General features: G+C 43.5%; 3 protein-coding genes across 3 annotated transcripts; all 3 read right to left on the minus strand.

Moving 5' to 3' along the window:
* Positions 1-4,470: 4,470 nt before the first annotated feature.
* LOC132986978 (gamma-crystallin M3-like) lies at positions 4,471-5,503 on the minus strand. Its single transcript, XM_061053720.1, has 3 exons — positions 5,425-5,503; positions 4,994-5,236; positions 4,471-4,899 (listed from the first exon to the last, which is right to left on the minus strand). The coding sequence occupies exons 1-3, from the start codon at positions 5,434-5,436 to the stop codon at positions 4,624-4,626; spliced, it is 531 nt and encodes a 176-aa protein (XP_060909703.1). The 5' UTR covers positions 5,437-5,503; the 3' UTR covers positions 4,471-4,623.
* A 3,152-nt stretch (positions 5,504-8,655) lies between these two features.
* LOC132986973 (gamma-crystallin M3-like) lies at positions 8,656-9,548 on the minus strand. Its single transcript, XM_061053716.1, has 3 exons — positions 9,429-9,548; positions 9,072-9,314; positions 8,656-8,973 (listed from the first exon to the last, which is right to left on the minus strand). The coding sequence occupies exons 1-3, from the start codon at positions 9,456-9,458 to the stop codon at positions 8,698-8,700; spliced, it is 549 nt and encodes a 182-aa protein (XP_060909699.1). The 5' UTR covers positions 9,459-9,548; the 3' UTR covers positions 8,656-8,697.
* Positions 9,549-14,697: 5,149 nt separating this feature from the next.
* On the minus strand, positions 14,698-15,603 carry LOC132986948 (gamma-crystallin M3-like). Its single transcript, XM_061053674.1, has 3 exons — positions 15,450-15,603; positions 15,121-15,363; positions 14,698-15,034 (listed from the first exon to the last, which is right to left on the minus strand). Exons 1-3 carry the CDS (start codon positions 15,525-15,527, stop codon positions 14,759-14,761), a joined length of 597 nt encoding a protein of 198 aa, XP_060909657.1. The 5' UTR covers positions 15,528-15,603; the 3' UTR covers positions 14,698-14,758.
* Positions 15,604-18,819: the final 3,216 nt, after the last annotated feature.

Below are 18,819 nucleotides of genomic sequence, written 5' to 3' on the forward strand. Positions count from 1 at the left end.
CGTCATGAGCAGCTCCTTCAGCAGCAGACTCAGACATCCACCCTGCACGAAAGAGCGCCACCGCAGGTCGTTCATCCCATCTGCAGTCAGACTGTTGACTGTGTCAAAATGTTCATCTTAATCGATATGCTACACTGTGTGTGTTTCTGATATTAACTGTTCGGTCATTCCACAGGCGAAAGTGTACTTAGTGTAAATTCAGAGTAACCCTAACCCTAATTCTAACCCAATTAAAGTCAATATGTTTGTTTTTAACTTTTGCTATTTTTTCAGATTTTATTTCTGTTTTTTTTTTTTTTTTGCTGTTATAACAACTACATTTCTCCCAATGGAGTTCAATAAAGGTTGATCTTATCTTATCTTAAGGCCCATTCAGGTATACAAAAGGTGTAATGCACCTCATCAAATAATAATCATTCAAATCCCAGTTCGTGTGGTCGGTTGAGGGAGTGTGCTTTAAACCAACTGAATAAACCAAAGTACCATGCAACAAAACCTACCCCTGACTCTTTTACTACTCCCTGATCAGACTGGTGTACACTGCTACAGGAGCAATCAAAAGTTCTTTAAATGAGCCAACACCTAAGGAATTATTGGTTTTTAATTTAAACCATTCATTCTCAACTCTCAAACTGTGGTACGAGTACCACTGGTGATATGCGGGATCCCTCTTGTGGTACGCTGGGAGTCTCTTATATGGGAGTCTCTGATTGTTAAATTTTTTCAATACAGATGTACAAATCAAATGGTTGACAAACAAAGCTCTGATGGCAAGCAGAGGAAGCAAATGTGATGGTCAAATTATTTTGCATTTGTGGCTCCAAACGGGAAATATTACAAAGAAAGTCAAGCAGAAACTGAAGTCAACGACAGTGAACGCAGCACAAGTGCAAGAGGCAACATTAGCAGACCAGTGACGATTCAGCGCGCACTAACAACAAACGACACAAAACAGTAAGAAGATATGACTCGAGTCACATCCAGACTGGATTCTTTTGGATCTGCACAGAGAGTTAACCCAGGCCGCAGTGCCTGGTGTGCGGTCAATAATAACTAATATGCATATCAGGAATAAAATGGCCTCCTGGGTGAACTATAGATGTAGTGAAATAGCCCTACACTTCTGTATCGTTGTCATGGTGCCGCGCTAGTGGCAGCCTGTTGCAGCAGCTCCGGTTTTGTCTTGCGTTTTAAGTGTTTTTAAAGTGTTTTGTTACGTGTCAAGTCACCTGTCGTAGCCTATGAGTTAGTCAAGATGGACATTAAGTGGCTTAGTCGAGTTTTATTAGTTTTTACCGTTTTTATATATTTTTTCGTGTCGGGACAGTATGCCAATGCATACTAACGGTATTGTTTCCACACGCCACCAGCTGTTAGCGCTCTCCAAACCACTACCTTTGACGGGAACGAGACACCAAATCCCAGAGGAGCTAAGGAGAAGACGCTGAGGATGAAGAGCCGGTGTTATAAGGAGAGCAAGGAGGAGAAGGTTCAAGCCCTGCATCCCCTCGATTGTCATGGGGAATGTGAGGTCACTGGTGAACAAGGTGGACAAACTCGGAGCACTCATAAGATCACAGCGTGAATACTGAGAATGCAGTTTAATGTGTTTCACCGAGACATGGATGCAGGAGAATATTCCGGACGCAAACACAACAATGAATGGATTTATGACTGTAAGGGCTGACTGGGATCACAGGCTGAGCGGTAAGAAGAGAGGAGGGGGGCTTGCTCTGCTTGTGAATAACCGATGGTGTCATCCTTCTCACATTAACGTGTTTTATTTATAATTTAGTCTGTAATTTGAGGCTACAGACTGGGATGTGCTCTGCGAACCCCATGGGAATAACATTGACTCCATGACGGACTGTATAACTGACTACATCTCCTTCTGTGTCAATAATGTGATACCTACTAGGGAGGTGAGGTGCTTTGCAAACAATAAACTCTGGATCACCAGTGATTTAAAATGGCTGCTAATTAAAAAGAAGAAGGCATTCAGGGACGGTGACAGTGAGTTGCTGAAGAGCGTACAGAGGGAGTTGAGGGTGAGGCTGAGAGAAAACAAGGAGGCATACAGGAGGAAGCTGGAGAGCAAGCTCCAGCAGAACAACATAAGGGATGTGTGACACGGTATGAAAACCATAACCGGCTTCAAGGTGAAAGGAAATCAGGCAGAAGGTAGTCAGGAAAGGGCCAATGAGCTGGATGTGTTCTTCAATAGGTTCAGCACGAGGCCTTTGGCTACCTCCCTGGTCCCACATAGCCACACAGACCCTACATCCTCCCCCCTCACAAAGGCACCCCCCTCCCCGCAAGTTACCTGGACGGCACCCACTGCCCCCCCAATATGCTCTGATCCCCACTGTGCCCCACCCCTACCCCACACTTCTCTGGCCTGTCTGTCTGTCTCCAGTAGCCAGGTGAGAATGCAGCTCGAGAGACTCGGCCAGAACAAGCCAGCAGGTCCAGATGGTATCAGCCCCAGGGTTTTGAAAGCCTGCGCAGGTCAGCTATGTGCCATTCTACAGCATCTTTTCAACCTCAGCCTCAGCCAGGGGAGTGTGCCAGTGCTGTGGAAAACATCCTGCCTTGTTCCGGTCCCCAAGAAACCCTCTCCCTCTGCCCTCAATGACTACAGACCAGTTGCCCTAACATAGCACATCATGAAGGTACTTGAGAGGCTGGTCTTGGCCCACCTGAGACCACAGGTGACCAGCTACCTGGACCCATTGCAGTTTGCATACTGCCCAAGGGTGGGGGTTGAGGACGCCATCATCTACCTACTCCACAGGGCCCACTCTCACCTAGACAAGTCTGGTAGCACTGTGAGGATTATGTTTTTTGATTTTTCAAGTGCTTTTAACACCATACAGCCAGTACTGCTACGTGAGAAGCTGGAGCTGATGCAGGTAGACACCACCACAACATCATGGATTACCTGACTGACAGACCACAGTTTGTGAGGCTGGGGAGGTCTGTGTCTGAGCGGGCGGTCAGTGGCATAGAAGCGCCGCAGGGGACTGTGCTGTCCCCTTTCCTCTTCACACTATACACCTCAGACTTCCAGTATAACTCTGAGGCTTGTCACTTACAGAAGTTCTCAGACGATACTGCGGTAGTGGGGTGTATCAGTGGTGGAGAGGAGACAGAATACAGGCAGCTGGTGGATAACTTTGTTGCATGGAGTGGGAAGAACCACCTGGTGTTAAATGTAACAAAGACCAAGGAAATGGTGGTGGACTTTAGGAGGGACAGGCCTGAGCTAAGCACCATCTCTATCCTTGGGGATGAGGTGCAGGTGGTGGAGTGCTATAAATACTTGGGGGTGCACATGAACAATAAACTGGACTGGAAGCACCACACAGAGGCTGTCTACAAGAAGGGTCAGAGCAGACTCTACTTCTTGAGGAAGCTTAGGTCTTTTAATGTGTGTAGCAAAATGTTATCCATGTTTTATCAGACTGTTGTGGCAAGTGCCATTTTCTTTGCAGCCGTCTGTTGGGGCAGCAGCATCAGGGCTTGTGACTCTAAAAAGCTTAACAAGCTGATTAGGAGGGCTGGCTCTGTGCTGGGGACTGCTGTGGAGCCTCTGGAGGTGGTGATGGGGAGAAGGATGATACAGAAACTGTTGAACATTATGGACAATAACATGCATCCCTTACACAATCTCGTGTGTGAACAAAAGAGTGTTTTTAGTGGGAGGCTACGGCAGCTAAGCTGCAAAAAGGACAGATTTAAAAATACTTTTTTACCTACTGCAATTGCACTTTATAACGACTCCCCTTTAAGTAAGGACAGAAGACATTTAAACTTTTAAACTTCAGCCTGAGCTGCATATATCAAACTGTATTTTGCACCTGTATATTTGCACACTTGACTGCTTTTTTATAATAATTCTTTATTTATCTATCATTCTAGTACACTTGTATCATACTAGTATTTTGTACTGTTATCTATGAGTAACAGTTACTTATGCACATGGACCATCCATACCACTTTTTTATCCTGGCTATGTATTGTGGGCTCATGTTTTTGTATGGGTGGGATATGTATGTATGTGTTGTGTTGTGTGTTTGTATGTATGCTGGCTGCTGGAACACCTACATTTCCCTGCTGGGATGAATAAAGTATATCTTATCTTATCATATCTTATCTTATTTCAATGTTTGCAGTAATGGTGCTACTTGGAGAGCTTAATATTTTCTGTGGTGATACTCACTGTGAAAAGTTTGAGAATCACTGATTTAAAGTATTTATCACCGGACAATTTGTGATATTTTTGTTGTCTATTCTACCTAGATCTAATACATTTCAAAATCCATGTTTTCTTCCTTTTATAAAAGTAGAGTTTAACTGGATACTTCCAATATGTAATCATATAAACTATTGCATGTTTATAAATACTATTTTATGATTTAAGGTTTCCTACATTAAAAATGTGAGGTGCGATCAATGAGCAACAACCCCTTATAAGATTCCAGTCTGTATTTAAAATTTGCAGTCAAATTAAACAATATACAAACACAATAAAAATCCAATTTAAAGATTTCCAACGTTACAGATTGTGTATGCCATGTTTCAAAAGGTTTCTGTAATTCTGATGATTTTAAAATAGTGGAGTTAGCAGGAGTCGGTGATGCGTCTGATAGAGCTGAATCTGGATCCGTCGTAGCCCATCTCCCTGAAGCTCCTGTACTCTCCGGGCCTCAGGTACATCATCCTGCCTCTGAAGTGGGGCTGCTCATACATCAGCCACTGGCCGTCCATCACGTTGCAGGACTGGCAGTCGGACATGCGGTGACGCTCTTGGATGTTGTCGCAGTCCTCCATCAGCTCGGTCATCTGACCGCCGAAGTTCTCCATCTCGTAGATCCTTATTTTGTAGGCGCCTTTGTGCTGTTAAAGACAATACCAATACAAAGTAATGAGCCATTTAGATCGGAATTATGCTACAGTTAAATGTTACACATTATTTTTCTTAATGCCATACCGTGGGGATCATACGACAGGACCTGATGCAGTCTCCAAAACCCATCATCCGCTGGTAGTCGGAGTACTCGCCCCTCTTAATTAAGTACTGGTTCCCTGTGTAGTTGGGACGGTCGTATACCATGAAGCAGCCGCTCTCCACCTTGCAGGAGTGGCACCTGCTCAGGTGGGAGGACATGTCGGCGCAGTCGCTGCTGGTCTCATAGGAGCGACCCTGGAAGTTCCTGTCCTCGTAGAAGATGATCTGGAAACCCAAAGATCAGCCAATGGATGGTAAAACAACTCTAAAGTCTGATGTGATTAGCTTTCAAAATTTGCCTTCTGATAGTACCCAAAAGATGCATCCATAAAGCCATTCTTTGGACCATAAAATATTTTTGGTAAAACAAACTGCATCTGTGCAAACATCATCACAGTATATCACGGACCTACCTTTCCATGCATAGTTGCTGATAGATTGGACGATGCTATAGCATTCCTATCCTGGATTTAAGCCTTTTTTATACCTAACGGGACATCCAAACAATCAATGGCACCATTGTGTGAAATCAATGAGTCAGCATGAGCATGCAATGTCAGTCCCTCAGTGTGTGAATGCTGATGGGAAAGTGTTATTATGCATCCTCTCGCAGGCTCTATTGTTCCTGATCAAAAGGCTTCTGTATATGTCTATTATTTTTTGATTACTTGTGCTGTTATCCAGATGATTGACCTCTTTGTGGTTTCGTTGATAGAAATGTCTTAATCGACTCCAGTTGGCATTTTGGTAAATGTCTTTGGAATTACATTTTAAAACGGCAAAGAGCTTTACACAAAAAAGTCCAACACGTAAACTTGATGATCCGAGGTGCTGAAACAAATGTTCATGCTGATGAAGGGTGCATGGATTGCACAACTGCAGCAGTCACTTTGATTCTCACTATTTGTCTTCCCTCACTTTGAGGAATTGCTAACACAGAATAGAGATGTTGTCAAGCAGTGAAAAGAAACAGAAGGAAACTTGTGATTTGAACTTGTACATAATCCAATGAGGAGGCAGAACATGAAGATCCAGGGTATGACTCCCCTTTGTCAATCAATCATTATTTGTATAGCGCCAATTCATAACAAGTGTGATCTCGAGACGCTTTACTCCTTTGAATTCCTCACGTTCCTGTTGTCCACACTTCCTTTCCGCTGAGGTGGAGGTCGGAGAAGGCCGTGCATGAATGAGGACGGCGGTGGTTGTGGGGAGGACACAGTCCGATGGTGGTGGCTGGGCGTCAGGCGGTGGTTGTGAGGACGATACGGTCTGATGATTGCGGCTGGGCGTCAGGCGGTGGTTGTGGGGACGACACAGTCCAATGGTGGTGGCTGGGTGTCAGACGGTGGTTGTGGGGACGACACAGTCCGATGGTGGTGGCTGGGTGTCAGGGATGTCGTGTTGAAGTAGTGCCAGATGACCTCGCTGAAGGTTGGGAGGTTGTTCTGGCAGCGATCTCCTTAAGGTATAGATTAAGTTAAGGTGAAGATCTCCTCATTGGCAGGGTATCCTTCAGGCTCTAGAGAATCTTGGACTGTCTTGACTGACAACTTGACGACTCTTCAGTGTTGCATTAAGGGCCCAGTTATTGCAAAGTGGTAAATGAGGTGGATGGTTTCCATATCAAGGTACTACTGGGGTATTATTCTATTAAGGGTGGTTCCACATTTGGGACCAGGGCCTGGATCCAAGTACACTTGACCCAGATGACTGGTTCATTTGATCAGTCTGAACACAAACATACCGTACTCAGGTGCCCTACTCCACTTAAAGAGGTGGTCTCGGGGAAGATTGTACTGGAGTACGGTCTGTGGGAGATGTGAACGCAACCATTCTCAAACAAATGAGAAGCACGCTATCTGACAAATTTCTAAACTGCTCCTGTTGCTTTAAAACCACTCATATATGCACAGTACGGGTAGTTTCATCCTCTGAGCTGAATGAACAATGTGGAAGTAGGAAGAGGGTCATTGTTGGCATCTCAGAAATAACAAAAACATTCACAGTTAGCAGGATGGACTCAGCCTGCGAGTGGTTGCCTCTTCTTCTTTCTGCTTCTTGGCGGATTAGCAAACCAAATTATGTGCATACTGCCACCTGCTGTATAGGACTGTATACATACACAAGTGTACTCGGGCACAAAATGATGTTACTAATGTGAATGAAGACCAGCGGGGGATGGGGAGGGTGGAGCTATCGTGCTTGGGCACAGCAAGTAACAGTCACCCATTATGTGAAACGCCCTTACCCTCTGGGAATGATTATTCCAAACCAGAAAAGGCTGGTTAAGGCTAATCGTGAACCCAAGATACAAAATATACAATGCATATTCCATCCTTGCCATGGAGCAGTGGAGCAATGCTGATCCAGTCTAAGTTTGCTTTTGTGGTCTTGGAGAAGCCATACAACCCCTGAGGTTCCACTAGTGGGCATTCCATGAGAATGTAATACTTGCCAATTGCTTTGAGCCATCCTTGTAAAACCAAAGCCATCCAACATTGTAACAATATGGGTTAGTTTTTAAATGGGGATCAGCATAATACCGTAAATCCTCAAATAATAACCAGGGCCTTTATTTAACTAAACTACAGAAAGTACCAGGCCTTTATATGAAGGAGGCTTTTTATTAGAGGCAGGGCATAATCTCAAACTCTCTCTGTCTGAGTTTAACTGTTCATATTTTAGTGAATGTGTCGGTTGTGGTGGATCAATCATATTGGGCTCTAAGTTCCTTTATTTTCTGTGTCCTCAGATTGGACTTGAGATGGTATGAAAGCTCAAAAGATGTGTGCAAGGTTTAGAGCACACTGTGTTGACTTATCCCTGACTCACTAAGTTTCTCATGTTGTGGTTCTGATTCTCTCCGTCTGCTGACTCCTCAGGGTGTTTGTGTTCACATGCCTGGTCTGAGTAAAGCATTTGATCGGCCGCGGCATAACACCTGTGACCTGTGTGGTGACTGTGTGAATGCAGAGACCCTGTCCTCTGACTGGATTTTACAATTTTTGACTTGGGACATTTCTGGGCGGGGAGCTGGTGTATTTCCTCCAGCCAATGACAGCACACAGGTGACTTAGGGTGTGGATACAATACAGTATCTGGATGCAATTTAAACCAGCAATTATGATGAACACATATGTAGCAGCAGAGAAAAGAAAATATAATCATAGTGAGGTGAGACACCAAAGCTCATTCTAAAACGAGGGTGAACCTTGTGTTGGCTTTTACCGTGGACGTGGAGTTGGTCTGCTTCCTGTTGGACAGGCAGGTGACAAACACTGGGGGTTAGCTTGTGCTAGCATACGTTAGCTTGCAGTGTAGGTACAAGCAGTAAACGTACACACTATGTCCTGCAGGGAGTGTGAGCTTAAGGGGGTGATGAGCCCAGGAGGAGGAGCCAGTTTGAATATTGTGTTTACAAGCTGCAATGAAAAATGCTTCTGACTCCACCTTTAAGTTGGAGTTAGTTTTAAGTATATGTTTGATTTTAAATCAAATATCTAAATTTTTACGATGTTATGTTATAATGTTTATCATTTACAACCTACAGTTTCTATTGGGTTGTATATTTCCTTCATCAGATATTTAAGCATTGAAAAAAGAGAACAAGCCAATAACAGAAAAATGTAACAAGCTCAAAATTGTTGTTTTATCTTTTATTTTTTATTTCAAAATAAAAGTATTTAACACATATCCATGATGCGCCTCATGCTCATGAACCTGGTGCCGCTCATGCCCATGTCCCTGAAGCTCCTGTACTCTCCGGGCCTCATGTACATCATCCTGCCTCTGAAGTGGGGCTGCTCGTACATCAGCCAGTGGCCGTCCATCACGTTGCAGGACTGGCACTCGGACATGCGGTAACGCTCCTGGATGTTGTCACAGTCGTCCATCAGCTCGTGGCTCTGACCACCGAAGTTCTCCCTCTCGTAGATCTTCATCCTGAACTGACCTCTGTGCTGTAGTTTGAGAGAGTATAGAAAGAGAATATCTTAAGGTTTAACAACTGTTCTTGTCTTTTAGTAGAATATTATGGATGAAGCTGTTTTGGACGTACCATGGGGATCATACGGCAGGACCTGATACCACTGCTCATTCCCATCATGCTCATGTAGTCGGCATACTCGCCCCTCCTCATGAAGAACTGGTTTCCCATGAAGTTGGGGCGCTCGTAAACCATGAAGCAGCCGCTCTCCACCCTGCAGGACTGGCACCTGCTCAGGTAGGAGGACATGTCAGGGCAGTCGCTCATGCACTCATAGGAGCGACCCTGGAAGTTCCTGTCCTCGTAGAAGATGATCTGGAAAGTAGGACATTTTGTTGAGACTTACAGTTCAAGCATTGTCATTATTTGGTCTATGAATTCAACAGTGGTGAAATGTGTTATTTGTGTTTAAGTGAGGCTGTAGCTTACCTTGCCCATGCTCATGTCAGTGGTGGTCATGCTTGTAGGTGAGCTGTTACTGCTGCTGTACTGCTGCACTGCTGTCCTGTTTGGTTTAACCCTTGCTTTTATATGTGCCCAAACCCTACAGAGCTGGTGGGCCCCCATTGTGGAAACCCCTGAGTCAGCAACATGCTATAGAGGACTATACAGCTCTGTCATATTGTTGTGTCATATTGTCAGATGACTGGGCCCTCGAAGACCTTAGAATTCGTTCCCTGTTGAAAAGATAAACAAAGCTTTTTTTCTGTTTCGAGGCACATTTTCGAAGAGTCGATATAAAGTTACAAAACTGAATCTTACTGAGTGATAAATGTTAGCGTCACAGCGGTAGAAGAGGAGGCTGCTGCTTCATGATGTTTTATATCACATCTCATGTTAGGGAAGTTAAATGCATCAAAGTTGATCTTTTATACACTAAATACAGTAATTGGGATATTTTGTGTAAATTTTCTTTTTTGGGCAAACGAAACAAATTCATGTGGAGACTAAATAAACAAAGTAAAAGACAAAAATGCATCCAAACAAATCAATTTGAAAACAAATGCTGGAATATGTGATTTAGCACCGTTAGAACATTACACAATGTACATTTATATATTACACTCAACATTGTATTTATAGAGTTCAGGTTTTGGCAGTATTGGGGCGTTGTTATCGGCCTATCATGGACTTCTCTAACAGAGATAATCACTCAGTGGATTAATTCTCAAAAATAGCACAAGAAAGGAAAGCGATGGAGATTTCCAAAGTTTGTCTTATAAAATTAGTTTATTTTCCTTTATTGACGCACAAAATACATGTATTTGTGATTCTAGTTCCTGTGCTTAATTTTACACCTTATTCCATCTTGTTGGATCTTTCCACTACATTGTTGAGTTTCAACCACAGATTGTAAATATTAATGGACGAAGCCTGTGGTCACCCATCTGTTCCTGCAGGGGGCGCCATGCTGGAAATGCTGTCTCAGCCTAACATTCAATCAACCTAATGACAGGCTGAGAGTGGGAGCTGAGGCAGAAAAATTGGGAGAGAGCGAAGGGGATTGAGCGACAGAATCAGGAATCTGTGATGTGAACATGGTAAGCCTTTTGCACCAACCGAACCAAACTGGCGCCCTGGCCCCCACTCTTGGCTATTTTCATGGTCTGTCCAAGCAGCAACCTCTGGTGTTGAAAAATAAAACCATGCAGTTCCTCGAGTGTCCCCTAGAGGCTGGCTGCAGAAGCACAGGAAGTCACATACACACCAATTCAAAACAGTCTGTTTTTACAGCAGAGATTAACATGTTTACAGCCTGGTTCAAAAAACCAAATAGGTCTGATTAGCTTGTCTCGATCGGCTCACACTGTACGGGGGGTGAATGTTTTGATGACTCATCCGTTATGATTTGATGAAGGATAAGAGTTATTCACAATAAGGCATGTAGCTTACCTGATTGACAGGCGGGCGCGGTGTAACAGTTTGTCAGGAGGCTTAAAACCCTCCTCAGCTCCAGCTCTCAGTCTGTCGTTAGGTTGACTGAAAGTTAGGCTGAGACAGCATTTCCAGCACGGAGACCGCCATCGATGGGACTCCAACGTCCCCTGCAGGAACAGACGGGTGACTACACTCAGGCTTCGTCATTAATATTTATGTTTTATGTTAGAGCTTGTTGCGATAAATATTCAAGTTGTTAGGCATCTACCTCTGTTGGGGACTTTAGAGGACGTTAGATGACTAAATAAAACCGAGGTTGAAAATTGGTTAAGGTTGGGGATGTTGGTACACGGGACTTTAAGCTAGGAGACCGGCTTCACGTTCTAAGTTATTATTTTTTTTAAGATTTATTTTTGGGCTTTTTGTGCCTTTAATGGATAGATAGGACAGTGGATAGAGTTGGAAATCAGGGAGAGAGAGTGAGGAATGACATGCGGGAAAGGAGCCACAGGTGGGAAGTGAACCCGGGCTGCCCGCTTGAGACGACAGCCCCCATACATGGGGTGCGCGCACTAACCACTGCGCCACCAGCGCCCCATGTTCCAAGTTACACCTAATGTAAATGATAACTTTTTCCTGATGTCCAATCTTATATGTAATGTTAAATATGTAAAGCCTCCTGCTTGATTTGATTGGCTGCTTCGGCAAAAAGTGACATTGGTTAGCGCTGCGACTCCGAGTCTTGAGCTGACCCAAAACGGTTAGAAAGCGAATTGCGCAGCAGCAGAGAAGAGTGGCCGGCAAGCCCGCTGTACAATAGAAAGCAATGGTTTTGGTGGCGATGCTTTTCTAACAACGCGTCTCTGTGTGATCTGGTCATAAGGCAGTTAATTTAATGTAAACTCAGGCTTCAAACGTTCCTATCGATCTTCACTGATGAACACTGATTTGGAGGAAAAAGTAATGAGAGTGATTGGTGTTTAGCACTGAAGTGAGGACTATCTAGACCAGGGGTGGGCAAACTTTTTGACTAACGGGCCACAATGGGTTCTAAAATTTGACAGAGGGGCCGGGCCAGGAACAGATGGATGGAGTGTTTGTGTGAACTAATATAAATGACATGTAAAAGCCATTACATGAAAGGATTTGGTGTTTAACAGGTAGCAAAGCATGAATATGCAAGGCTCATTGTACAAATTGATGCAATACAGACTTACACAGAGATTCCTGATGGATGATGCAGTGAAGGAAAATAACATCCTGGTCAGGGTCTTCCTCTTTCACTTTATCCTGGATTCTTTTCAGCAGCCCAACATGTTTTCCAGTTAAATTTGGCGATCCATCCGTTGTGACATTGGCAAGTTTACTCCAAGGTAGCTTCATTCTCTCGATGACAGCAGACACCTGGTTATACAAGTCCTCTCCTCGCGTTTTTCCTTTCGGGGACTCCATGGTCAAAAACTCCTCCGTTATCTCAAAACTGTCATTAATCCCTCGGATAAAAATTAGGAGCTGAGCAGTGTCTTTTACGTCATTACTTTCATCCAGCGCTAGTGAATATAACTTAAAGGACTCAGCCTTTTTGTTTAATTCGCTGGCTATGTCTTCGTCAATCAGTTCCACACGGCGAGTCACAGTCCTGCGTGATAAACTGATTTTTTCAAACTGGCCTTGGCTCTCCGGACACAAGAGACCTGCTGTCTCTACCATGCATTCTTTTAAAAACTCGCCTTCGGAGAAAGGCTTGCTAGCCTTTGCTAATTTGAATGCCAGCAAAAAACTTGCCTTGGTAGTTGACTCTTGAATCGCAGTTTCTTGGTGAAAAAACTGTTGCTGAGTCTGTAAATTAGCCTTCAACCTCTGAGTTGTAGCCGCAGCGTGGACTGCTTGCTAGCGTAGTTAGCATGCTTCGTAGCAAAGTGACGGCTGATACTGTACTCTTTGAAAACTGCGACAGTTTCTTGGCATATCAGGCATACAGCCTTTGATTGGACTTCAGTGAAAAAATATTTAGTTGTCCACTCTGTATTAAACACTCAGCATTCACTGTCCACTTTTCTTTTCTTTGGTCTGCTCATTTTTACAGAAGGGCTCATACGGGTTCATAAGGCAAAGCGGAAAAGTGAAGAAGGGCGTAATACACCACACTCTGAAGTGCGCCATCTATTGGGGAAACGCGGGCATTACAGGGGAAAACGAACGAGGTTTAATTATAATAAAATTTTATTTAATAATAATATAATTTGGACAAGTTCGGCGGGCCGGATTAAAAAGCCCAACGGGCCGTATATGGCCCGCGGGCCGTAGTTTGCCCATGCCTGGTCTAGACTGCCAGATAAAAAAAGTAGTACCATTAATGTATCTATGAGTTAATCCTCTAGGTTCCCCTTTTTAGTATGAGCATTATACGGGGGTCTTTTGTAATCTCGTGTATAATTTGGAAGTGATCCAAAGCTGCAACTCAAGAGTCATCTTCTTCTCAAACATGTCCAATGTCCAGACGTACTGTGAACGAGTCCTGCTGACATCCCCTCACTTGTTCCTCAGCAGGAGCGGAGAAGCTGTAAGTACGATGTGTGAAACCCGAGAGGCTCAGAGATTAAAGACTCTTCATTTGCTTTGTTTTACACATATTAGCATTTTTAGCATTATTCATTGCTAATCTGTCACGCATTATTTGTTACTGCTTGCAAGATTTCCTCACTTGTTGCTCTTTGGTTGCACTTGTATATTGAATGTGATCCTTTGACACAACTGAAGTTTGGATAAATAAACTGTTTCGAAGTTAGCGGCTAATATTAGCTTAATCAAGTGTTGACCTCTATAGCACCTTTTACCATACGTATAATCTTTTTGTGTTTAAAGGTCGCATATTTTGCAAAACACGCTTCACCATGTTTCTCTAACTCTAATATGTGTCTCTAGTCTGTCTACAAACCCCCCAATGATGAGAAAAGTCCATCCTCTCTGTTTTTGCAGAGCTTTTGCCTGCTTCACTTTTCAGAAAATGTGTGCTCAAACAGGCCATTTAGAGATTTTCCCTTCATGACATCGTGGGCAGTAACCCCTCCCCCAGGTGGGTGACACTCCCACAGCTAGGTGTTTGTTCTGCCCTCTGAGTCTGCCTTCTCACAGTAAACAATAGGACATGGAGCGAGAAAGCCAGAGACACCCAAGCCCTTCCAGAGAGGGGGCGTGGTTAGACACAGTTCATTAACATTTAAAGGTACAGACACAGAAACAGCCTGTTCTGAGCAGGGCTGAAATAGAGGAGTTTATAGACATGATCAAATACAGGATCAGAGTGGATTTAGAACAAGAAACTTCACAGACATGTTTCAAGGAGCTCTGAGACTTATTTAAACTGGTTGAAGAGGAGGAGAATATGTGACATTAAAGTCTTTGCCACATACTAAGTTAAAAGCTGTACAGAAGTTCAACCAGGGTGTAAAACGTGTAAAGATTTTGGCGGTCACTTGAGTGAAGGTGTGACCTTTAAAGAGCAAGCTAGTAGCTAGCAGGTTAATGCGCTAATTAATGTCCTATCTCTATGTTTTTAATTTATCTATTTTAGCACCTATTCACATATTTCCTCTCATATAGCCTGCTTTGAAGTCCGTAGCCTTATTTTTATTTGTTAGCTTTCTGACATTATTTTCAAATTATTTTCAGCCATAGTTGAATAGAGAGACTTTTAATCCTCCAGGCTTTAGGTGCTTGGTCTTTAAAGTATATTTTATGTTAGCTTACAGCTACATGCTGTCCTAAAAATATGCTTGAGATTTTTAAAGTATTGCATGGTTTAATTTTCAATGAGACAGGTATGTGGAGAAATGTTTTATTAGGTGACATATAACATTCAGTTATCATTTGCTAAAGATTTAACAGGAGTCCATGATGCGCTTCATGCTCATGAACCTGGTGCCGCTCATGCCCATCTCCCTGAAGCTCCTGTACTCTCCGGGCCTCAGGTACATCTGCTTGCCTCTGAAGTGGGGCTGCTCGTACATCAGCCAGTGGCCGTCCATCACGCTGCAGGACATGCAGTCGGACATGCGGTAACGCTCCATGATGTTGTCACAGTCGTCCATCAGCTCGTGGCTCTGACCACCGAAGTTCTCCCTCTCGTAGATCTTCATCCTGAACTGACCTCTGTGCTGTAGTTTGAAAGAGGATAAAAAAGTTAGTCACTGATTTCCCCGTTAGACGACATGTACCAGGACAGACGCTGTTTTAAACCTACCATGGGGATCATACGGCAAGACTTGATGCAGTCCCTCATTCCCATCATGCTCATATGGTCGGCGTACTCGCCCCTCCTCATGAAGTACTGGTTTCCCATGAAGTTGGGGCGGTCGTAGACCATGAAGCAGCCGCTCTCCACCCTGCAGGACTGGCACCTGTTCAGGTAGGAGGTCATGTCGGAGCAGTCGCTCATGCACTCATAGGAGCGACCCTGGAAGTTCTTCTCCTCGTAGAAGATGATCTGTGAAAAACAAATTGTGATGGTGAGATTCAAACCAATATGGCCGACATTTTTCTATTTCTCCAATATATATATATTTTTTTTACCTTGCCCCTCATGTTCATGCTGGTGTTGCTCATGTTGGCTGCTGGTGGGTTGCTGCTGTTGCTGCTCCTGAACTGCATGCCTACCTGGTTTAACCCTTTCCTTTTATACTTACCAACATGTAAAGAACCAGTGGGCCCCCCTCAGAGAACCCCTTACCCAGCAACTATTACTATTGACCCATAGAATGCTGAGGTTACGTCCATGTTTCAGGGGACTGAGGACCTTACCGGCTTTAGAAAGGCTTTTTCTCTCATTACTGAAAGCATTAACAACAATGCTGCTAATGTGATGAACTGGTAGTGTGTCTGTTGGTCATGCGACTGTTGGAAACTCTGTTAAAAACCTGAACGGTGTTACTCTGACTTCTTTATTTATTCCAGTTTTTGGGGTAATTAATTTTCTACACATGAAGCATCAGACTTTATGGGAATGATTTATTACACAATACACACATGTATTTTTTCTATGACAGCATGTTTTGTCTGTGTTTCATGTTCTAGTTCTTTCTTTCCTTTCAGAGGCTTTTTCTTTAGTGGGAGGGAATATTAAAATCTCATTTCTGGTTTTCAGAGAACATGGAGTCCTGCTGCTCGGGCTGTGAAGCCTTCATGTTTTGTGTTTTGGTGCTGTACATAAAAGCGATCCTTAAAAACTCTTTAATAAGACTTTTCAAAATCTCTGCTTATAAAATGTCTAAAAGAGTTCAATTTGTACTTGTGATACTTCTTACATTTTAGATGGTGCTTTGACTTGTGTTGTAGTATTCGAGTCTGGTCTTTTTAAACTTTTTAAAGGTCTCGTCTTGGAAACAAAAGCATTTTTACTCGGCCTTGTCTCGGTCTCAGACTGGGCGGACTCCGGATTTGAAATCAATCCAGTCAAAGAAAACGGCTCTTTTTAAAAGAACAAATAACTTCATTTGTAGTTTGATTTTATCCCCCGGTTGCGGCTGTAACCTTGCTGGTGTTACGGTCTAAGTGAGTGTCACACCCCCTAAATACAACATGATGAATTTTCAGTAATATTTATGGTCTTGGCCTTGTCTCTGTCTCGCCCTGTCTTGGTCTTGGTCTTGGTCTTGACTTGGTCTAGATCCCTAAACGTCTTGGTCTTGTCTCTGTATTGGAGCGCTCTGGTCTCGGGTAAGTCTTGGTCTCGGTTAGTGTGGTTTTGACTACAACACTACCTTTGACTGAGACATTATTTTATCTATATGAGAATAGATGGTGGGAGAAACAATGATTATGAACGGTTATTTGGTAATATGTGGTGTTCGACACATCGGGAAAACAAGTTTTCTGTGTTGTAAAATGCTCATGAACGCCTGCTCAAGTCAGTACAACAACTCAGAAACTCGGGAAAGAATTAGGTGGCCGACTTGTCGACTTGACGTCATGATCGTCATCACATGGGGGGGGGGACAATTGTGTTTTGTTAATTCTAAGATACTGTTTATTGATTCACATAATGCACATCAACTTTTTGCAAAAACATAACTCGAAACAGACAACTTCTTCGTAGCAGCCACGCTGTTCCTCGCAACGTATTGAAGTCCAGTGTTTCCCCTAGGTTTACAGCTTTGGGGGGGAGGGGGTGCAGGCAGACGGACGGCAACACAAACACTCCAAGGAATCTTGGTGTTCATGAGTTACTTTTAATGACAGCTGTCCTGTTCTATCAGAAAGGTATCCTTAAATTACTTCTTTCCCTGATTTCTGACTCTATCCACTATCCAAGCTGAAGACAACAGAATGGGAGAAGAGAGCACATGGGAACATATGGCCGTTAAATGATTGTGTACAAGAAATCCTCCTTAAAGTGTAATAATATTCTGAAACAAAGTAGTGCAGAACAGAGGGGCTGCGATGTCACTGAAGGAAGGTGTAGAAGGAGGAGATGAACCAGAGTGAGGGAGGAGTAGAAGGAGGAGTCCAGATGAGTGGGTCACCATGATCAGGATTTCTTTGACCTGACTGAAAAGTGTAAACCAATTGGATTTGAATATGTTGGTGGACTGACGGTGGTGCCAGAGAAGAGGTCAGGACACGGTCATGCAAAACAAAAGCACTTGGCTTCACACACTGGACAATAAAGTGTTGTCGAGGTGCAAATGGGAACTGACAAAGGCACTCTGGTAAAAGGTCAAGGGGTTATCTAGAATAATTAACTGATCGTTTGAGGGTCAAGAATATTACTGCATTACTTAGATTGCTAACTTTAACTGTAAGTAGTTGCATTTATCTTGCTGAGGACTTAATCAGTACTATCCGTCCTGAAACAGTAAGATCCTTGATAGTGTTAGTCAGTGTATTGAATGATATGGGCCTTAAAGGAGCAGTACATAACTCTGACACCTAGTTTTTAAATTGGGTACTGCAGTCCAAATTCTAAACATTGTAAAGAGCTGTCTCCCCTCACCGCCTTCTCTCTAGAGTCGATGCTCACACAGGTTGCCATGTGGTGGACACTGAAGCTTCAGTGTTTAGCCAGCTCTGCATCGGTCTGTAAACCTTTCTGCGTTCTAACCTCTCTCCATTTTTCAAAAGCATCTCCAATATTGATCCTAGTTTGAGCACGTTTCTGCTCGTGGAGCTTATTAGAAACATGCAGAGGATTTTTAGGTCGGGTACAATCACTTCTATCTGAACCAGTTCTCTTACCCGCTTCCATCGCTGCCACACCTGTTGGTTTGACCTGATAACTGCTCTCATATCTGGCAAACTGAGGGGGCGTCCAAAACGGCAGTGTGGGGGTGCCTTAAAACCGCCTACCTTCTCTGGTCCAAACAAATCCAGAGCATTCAGGACCAGAATCTAAAGTTAGAAGGAGGACATACTGGCTGCTGCATTGTTGTCAGAGAAGCCAGCACTTCAACATAGCATATTTCCTTAATGTCTGATCATATAGTAAGGTACCTTTATCATTTCACTCACAACACATCTTACTGATTGGACCTTTAATTGGATATATATATAAGTACAAATGACTCTGACAAAGACTCAGTTGAGATTAAACGCGTAGACACATCCCTGTCTAAAAAATGATTTTTACACAACATCAGGTTTCCTCAGACTACCAGTTTAGACCGCCTTTCCACACTACGCACTTTATTATCAGGACAGTCAAATATTTATTAGCTATTTGACCTCTGACCCCTGTTCCTGAACAACACCTGATTCCTCTACATTTGTTTGACCCAGTGCAGCACTCGCTTCTACCTTTTTTATGAATATTGTTGTTTACCTTATGTGGATGTGACTCAAGAAGGAGAAATAACCATATGGGACCAAGATATGACCATCAGGGTTCTTTAGAGCATGGGTTCTCATCTGACCTTGAGAACCCATGCCCACAGCCCACAGCCCCACA

Source organism: Labrus mixtus, chromosome 13 (genome assembly GCF_963584025.1).
Source record: "Labrus mixtus chromosome 13, fLabMix1.1, whole genome shotgun sequence".
NCBI lineage: Eukaryota > Metazoa > Chordata > Actinopteri > Labriformes > Labridae > Labrus > Labrus mixtus.